Genomic DNA, 7,794 nt, shown 5'->3' with positions numbered 1-7,794 from the left:
TGCTTAACATTTCCCTTGTAACCCCTGTTGCCATTTCCTTGTAACTTTGGCAAATTTCAGCTGTTCAGGCTGACATTTTCCATGTATATAAAGCTCACACAAGGGTGAGTTGCCCTAATATGTTCAGAAAGGTGTCATTAAACAGTGTAATAAATGGTTTTCAGAGACTTCAGAATCTATGTCTAAACATTTTATATTTTAGCTTAAAACTTGGGACTTTTTTATTTTTCCCTATTTTCACTTATACAAAATACTCAAAGGTGAATGGAGGCTATGATGGTAGGTGATAAATTCCTTGAGATAACCAAAACTTCCACAGTGAAATTGCTGTATTCATGCATATGTGGATTGGAAGGCCTGAAGGGACAACTGTAATCATCTAATGCAACCTCCTGTATAACATGGAAAATATGAATCCAGTAAACTTCTTTGTTACTTGAACTATTTTTTCTAAAGCCTCCAACCTTGGCAGTGCTGGAGAATTCACCACAACCTTTATTCCAGTGCTTAATTACCTCCATTGTTACAAATATGTACATTGCTTCTCCCCTGGGTGTATCTGGCTTTATCTTTCAGTTGTTTATGATACTTCTGTTGGTTTGAGAAACTCACAATCAATTAATACCCCATTTAGGTACCAGTATATCTAGTCTGTGATCAAATCACTCCATAATCTTTTATTTGATGCACTAAATAAACTGAGCTTCTTCCCTTTCACTAAAGGCCAGTTTCCCAATCCCATATTGGTTCTTCTGGTTCATCTCTGAACTGTTTCTAATTTATCAATGTCTGTTTTGAACTTTGGAAACCAGAACTGGACACACTATCCTGGTAGCAGTTGCCCTAATGACAAATATATATATAGAGAGAGAGACAGAATACCCCCTGTCTGTGCTTGCTTATTCCCATGCTTATATTTCCAAGGATATTAATACAGATAAACAGCAAGTTCAATATCTAGGAAGCTAAATATCTGGCCCTTCTGGCCAGAGCATTGAACTGGGAACTTGTCATCAGCTAATGACACACTGTGACCCCAAATTCTTTTGCGAATCACTGTTTACCAGGATAGAGTGCTCCGTCATTAAAGTTTGGCCTCCATTCCTTCTTCCTAGATATTTAACCTGATGTTTATCTGTATTATTATGCATCTGGTTTGTCCCACACTTCTCTCTACTGGTGATTTGCTGTCATTATTTACCTCTCCTGCCATCTTTGTGTCATTTGCAATTTTAGCAGCAAGGTTTTACTTATTGATACATATAATAGCAAGGGGACAAGAGCTGATCCCTTCAGGGCCCTTCTACAAGTACCTGTTTGATGATGATTCCCCACTTACAGTTACAGTGTGAAGCCCGTCATTTATATTAAACCACTGAATGTGTGCTGAATTGATTTTTCATTGTTCTAGTTTCTTAGTGAAAGTGCTCCATGGTACAAAGTCACATGTCTTACAAAAGTATAAGGGGATGTCTACTTCACAGCAGCAGCCTATCTAGCACATCCTTCCCACCCATCCACTTCCACTCAAGCTTTCTGAACCTGGTACTATGCTGGTGATGCCAGCATCCCCCCCAGTTGCTCCCAAGACCTTGGCTGCTGGGAAGGGAAAGATACTGTTGTACTTCAGGGGTTGTAGCATGGAAAGAAGAAGCAAAGGGGTATGGCAGTAGGAAGCATCCCTGCCTGGGCAAATGGGACATGCACCTGCTGCAGTGTAGAAATTTCCTAAACATATTACTTTCAGCAGCCAAAACTCCAGTCTAATCAAACAATGTATCAAGTTAGTTGGACAGGGCCTATTTTACGTGACCCCATGTGATAGGCATTAATTATATTCCCTTTTTAATTCTTTATTAATCAGGTCCTGTGTCAGCCATTCCATTATTGCACCATGACTGTGAAATACATACAGAGTGACAGGCCTATAATAACCTAAGTTGTCCCCATTTACACTTCAATATATTGGCTCAACACTGGCTTTCTTCCAGTCTTCTGAAATTTCCCCCAGTGCTCCAAGAATTATTGAGAATCAGCAATAACAGAGCAGAGAGCTCCTTAGCCAGCTCTTAAAAATGATTAAAATCAATTGGAGTTTCCGCATGGATTTCATCAGGACCAGGATTTCACTAAAAGTGAGTGGTCTGACACAAGAGTGTAACAACCCCGGTTCCCAACAGTGTGTTCTCTTGTGTGCATTAGTACAGTATCCAGGTTGTTGGTTGTAGCCGTGTTGGTCTAATGACATAGGCAGACAAGATTCTTTGAGTAAATGTGATATCTTTAATTAGACCAGCTAAATAGTTGCAAAAAAGTTACTTGCAAGCTTTTGGGCACAAACACCTTTCTTCAGGTATTGTACAGTATCAGCTCTATTCAGTGTACTGCAGCGCACCAACATATAAAAGGGCTGTTCAGTTCAGACTACAAACAGAACTGTAAACATGTAAAAGCAACCGTGACCACAATACCTGTTGTATTTCAGTATCAATAACTATATCCAACAGCAAGTGCTTGTAATGGATCAAGCTCAGCTAGAACTTGAATGATCTGGCACTTTCTTTGGTCAGAATCACCCCTTTTTAACTGTTGCTACAAGACTTTGTACTGTGTCTCAGCAACCAGTTTAATAACATGTCCGGTCAAATTCATGGCACATGAGGACATTCTCCCACCGTACAGTGCATGCAACTACCTTATCTGATCACATTATAAAAGTCATTCAATAACATTTCATGGAAAAAAATCTGTCAAGTCAGTCTGTTTCTTTATGAGGTTTCTTTATGAGGTTTGAATCAAAGGACAATTATATGTGACCTTCTCTCCTCCCTAAAATAAAGACAGCAAATGAAAAGAACAGATTGCTTTAAAAACTGTGGTGCCCTAAGCCTTGGTAATAAGCATTCATGTGATAAAAGGATATTCAGCCGGTAGTGTTCAGCACACACCACATTTAATCTATTTATTAAGCTTAAGTACAGGTGTTCTAGCCTGTTCTTTGGCCTATCATAGCACTGAAAGGAAAATGTATTAACTGTAAATACAGAAAAGGTTAGTTTGATGCTTTGGGGGGTATAACAGTGTCAATAAATGGCATAGGAAGAGCAATAATCATGATAGTATATTCTTCATTGAAATTCATTTGAAGCCTGTTGGCACTGGATTTATGACTCAGTTTTGATACTTTGTTTTGGGTGGACCTAAACCCTCAGACTGACTACGATTTTTTAAATTCAATAATAGGCAAATTTTATTGCTATCCAGTGATAGTAGATAAGAGTAATGCAGGCAAAGAAAACAAAATACCCCCCCCAATTCTACTTATCTACCAGTTTTTAAGAATCCAATTTCTAAAAGCAAATCTTTCAATATTATTTTTTAGCCATCAAAGCCTACTTCTAACCATTTACAGTGTTCTATCTTGAAGGTGTTTTATAACTGTTAAGTAATTAACTCTCCCCACCTCTCTGCAAGGTAAATGCATCTGTATTAGTATTCCTATTTTAGAGACTAGGTCTGAGATTTAGAGATAAGGTCTTTGAGCAAGAACTATCTTTATATAGTGGCTAGCACTTCTGGACCCTAACTTGAGCTTTTGGACACACTTCAAAGTAAATATATTGAATAATTATTTGTATATTAAGTGACTGGCCAAGGCTTCAGAGCTGGGATTAGAATCCATGCTCCTGTTTGTGCTCAGATCATATCTCCCATCATGTTTTAGACATGAACCTTGGGAGTGATCTTTTATATACAAATATTGATCTCTCACATTCCTTACATCACTAGAATGAGAAATAGAATCAAATTCTGAAGTCCTGAGTCCTGTGCTTCAGGGTTTTCTCTGCACTGTGGGTGTTAACTGTGGTATTAGGAAATACATGAGTGCCACTGATCGGTAGTTATTGCTCACAGAAATGTATGGATTTCATGAGTATGCAGTTTATTAAATGAATGTGAATGTGATCTGAGTCAAGATAATGCAGAATGATAGACACAAAGTTCCCTAGTATCATTTGGTAACCCTTTCAAGCAAGAGCTCTTGCCTGCACTGTGCTTGAGGCTAGCACAAATAAGAATAGGATACAACTAAGGGCATCAGATGCCTGAAACTTAATGCAGCCCTGGCATAAAATGGGCACATCTCTAAGTGATTTAAGCAGGAATTGTATTACCCACACCAGAACTGAGTTTATATTTGTCATTTATTCATGGTTAAGTGCAAAACCTTGCACAAAAAAGAACAATGGGTATGATGGACAATGCAAGCAATGAAGTGGTAGGTTGTGACTGTTGTGTAACAGAGCTGCCCAGACCTCTTGAGTCTCAATCCTACTTTCACCAGCTGGTAAAGCTCTGCCCTGGATGATGAGCAGAGCATTAGTTTCCTGCTGTTCTTGCCATTGCGACTTTGAACCAAAAAAAGGTCATAATTTCTCAATAGAAACCAATTTTCCTTTTTTTTTCATAGTCATGTGCTGACAGAGCATGCAAGCTGATCATCATCAATGAGAATGTGGTTCAGCAGTTTATTTGAATATCAGATACAATCAAGCTACTTTTCAAAATAGTTTAAATAGTTTGAAACCATACAACAAATGCATCAGAAAGCTTTTCGTTAGAGTTTGTTCATGTTTAGCACAAAACTTTGATCCGAGAACCTGCTCAAGGGGACTCCCACTCATTCTCTTGCTCCTATAATTAATACAAAAAAAAAGAAGAAGAAATACCAGTGTAAGAGACTTCTGGTGAAATGCTGCCCCCTTTGAGATCAATGAGAGTTTTGCCTTCAGCAGAGCCAGAATTTCACCCCGTGTTTCTGATAGCTGGAACCTGCTTCCATTATTTCCACCTGCAACTGGTGGAGCCTTAGGGACACATTGGTCACAATGCTGAAAGCTAAACGACATTTCACGAGCCAGGCCAAGATGTTTGCCTAGTTTTGAAGAGCTAGGAGTAGCTTTACGGTTTGCTGTTTCATGAACCACCACTGAACCTAGACATCCCTAGAAAGCTAACCACTGATTTATAACAGGGTTGCTGGGTTTTTTTCTCTTATCTCTGCTTCCGGAGAGATCAGAGTTTGAAATCATGTCACTCTGATTCCCATCTTAAAGTCTTCTCCAATTCCAATTTGACTGTACAGATTGTACCTCAAGAACTGACACTTAATGGAAATGTTCTGTATCTGAAAACTTGTCATCTTAAGGTACAAAAATCTATCTTTATTTCTGTGATTGTGTGAAATGCCGGCTGCTATAATTATGTTGTGAAAGGGTGCTAAGGAAGCAAAACAATCTCTAGCAGCCAAGGCCAATTCGTACAGGAGAAAGGGTGAAATAAGGATATTATTTCCAAATGATCCTGCCTGAGAGGGAAGGCAGGTCTGGTGACTGGCTGTACTTAAAGCACAGAAGCCTGGCGGCTGTCCAAGCCAGGCTTCCCCTCTGGTATATTCCTAGAAGACTTAGGCTGCCAGCGTGAGACTACACTGGTCACTACATGCATGTAGTCCCCAACCCAACACCAGCTGTCACTGGAGACTTTCCTTTGACTTTAGTGGGAACTGAGTCACACCCTTAAAAAGCAAAACCCAGCTCTTAACTGATGCGAGTTTTGAAATACATTTTTTTCTCCCCAAGTAGCTGCAGAAGATCTGCCCTAAAACTTTTTAAACTACATCCAGGAATTAGTATAATGTCCCTTGTGTGACACAGATATTACACTTAACATTTACAGCTAAGGAACATCTAATTGTAACTAACTCAGGAAATGCATGAAACAGATGTTTTCAGTTCGGCAGCATGAAAATGAGAGAGGTGGGTTCACCCTGCTTTCTCTCTCTCCCTCCTGTGCCTCATGCATTAAGTTTCCACAATAAATAAAATGCAGAAAAACTTGCTCCATAGAATCTAATGGCAAACCCTCCCCACTGACAGACCCACTATGCAGAAGCTTTTTCTTGCATCTCTCTCATGTGTTTGGATTTGGGGGACACAGCCCTTTTTAGGGGTAAAACTTATCTCTGTTTGCAACACACACTCCATTCTTCACCTCTGAAAGGCACAGTCTTTTCAACAAAATAGTAGGACCTGGTTTCACACAGTCGCAAGAAAGGTGTCTGACTTTGCACATGAAAAGGTGAAAATTAAAGTTCTGAGATGCAGAGAGCAGCCAGCGGGCGCTGGGTTGTAGACAGTCCCTTGACATCACACTGATTGCCTTACTCTTGTCCCCAGACTCCTCCTGGCCACCATCAGCAAAGAGGAGAGGGTGCAGACAGTCACGTACCGGAAAAGGATATTCTGGTATAGTATCTTGTGCACTGTTTGCAGGACAAGTGCTAAATGAGACTGACTTGAAGTGTGGAAAAGTAGAAGGTGGGGCAGAGTCTGTGAGGACAGCTGAATTTCTGGAGCAGTCTTTGAGTCTGGCGATATCTGCGTTGCTGGCATTGAGCATCAGGGCTTTTCTGCCTGTGTCGGATTTGCTAAGAAGGGTAGAGGGTGAATCAGGGTGCTTTTCTTTCCTTTTCTTTCCAGCTGCTCAGTGCTGTCTGGAGAACAGGTTTCTGAAGGCATTGTTGTAGTTTTTGTTGAATGCTGTGTAGATCAGTGGATTAAAAAAGGAATTTGAATAGCCGAGCCATAGAAAAATACTCTTCCAAAGGGGAGGGATGTCACAGGAGCAGAGAGGGTTGATGAGTTCTGTGATGAAAAAGGGGATCCAGCACAGCACAAAGACCCCAATAAGGATGCCCACCATGAGGGCAGCTTTCTTCTCCTTCTGCTCCCTCCACGTGTCCCCGTCAGTCTGGAAGGTAACAGTGGCATGACGAACGGTGAAGACCATCTGTGGTTGCTGGGAGGCTTCCTTCACCTGCCAAACACAAGCACAAGCTTCAGCATATGCACCTGAGCAGCTGCCAGTTGTCAGACCATGTATATCACAGATGTTACCAAAATGAGACTGCGAGAGTGGGGGATGCTGAGGATGTTTGGCTCGTCTTACTGATTCCAGAGACTCTGGCTGCATATCCCTACTCTGCAACAGGGAGCTGTGAATAACTGAGGTTAGGAAACTGAAGGCGGCAATGAAAACTGCGTATACCCAATTGCTCACACATTATGACAATCACATGGTGTAGATTTCACAGAGTCTAATTCCATCAATAAGATGGGACAAACGCTCACATATTGTTCAGCGTCCTGGGTGCTGCTTCTAACTACAGGGCACCTGATGGGGAAGGAGGACAACAAGCTGGGGGAGCAGGCACCCTATGGTACCAGAGCAATCCCTACGGCTCCTGAATGCATTTCAAGATAGCCTTGCAGCAGCACAATAAGTCAGCAATTTCTAAGGGGGAGAGGGGCAATGTGTGCAGACACAGCTCTTTTCTAACAGAAAAAAATGACGTAATTTAAGGGCGTGTGTGTGTAGATAGCCACATCCTTCCTGGCTGTGTGTGTGTGTGTGTCCATGCATGGAGGGCACCTCTGTTTTCCCACCTGCTCCCAGTTCACACAGGGCCAGATTTCAAAGCCCCAGCTGGCACGGATAAGCCACGCTCGGGGAATGCAGCGGCCTCACCTTTACCCAGAGCCTGCAGCCTGGTGGGTAGAGATACACCTCCCTGACCGCCTAAACTGCACCTACAGAGAGAGCCTCTGCCTGGGCCTCCCGGCGTCCCAAAACGGTCACAGAACGTAGCAGGTCCCCGGTTTAAAACGAACACTGCCCCCCCCTCACCCCCCAGCCCTGGCAGCTACCCACACCTGCCACCTAAAGCTCACC

General features: G+C 41.8%; 1 protein-coding gene across 1 annotated transcript in view; it reads right to left on the bottom strand.

Moving 5' to 3' along the window:
* Positions 1-4,187: 4,187 nt before the first annotated feature.
* The window catches only part of HTR5A (5-hydroxytryptamine receptor 5A), a gene marked incomplete at its 5' end in the record, with an annotated part of 4,538 nt that continues 931 nt past the window's right edge, over positions 4,188-7,794 (bottom strand). The window contains one exon of the mRNA XM_019507943.1: positions 4,188-6,879. Within this exon, the coding sequence (XP_019363488.1) occupies positions 6,547-6,879 (333 nt within the window). The remainder of the gene's footprint in view (positions 6,880-7,794) is intronic.

Source organism: Gavialis gangeticus, unplaced genomic scaffold (genome assembly GCF_001723915.1).
Source record: "Gavialis gangeticus isolate Ggan-Ray unplaced genomic scaffold, GavGan_comp1, whole genome shotgun sequence".
NCBI classification, from domain to species: Eukaryota; Metazoa; Chordata; order Crocodylia; family Gavialidae; genus Gavialis; species Gavialis gangeticus.
This window is presented reverse-complemented; position numbering and strand designations above follow the sequence as displayed.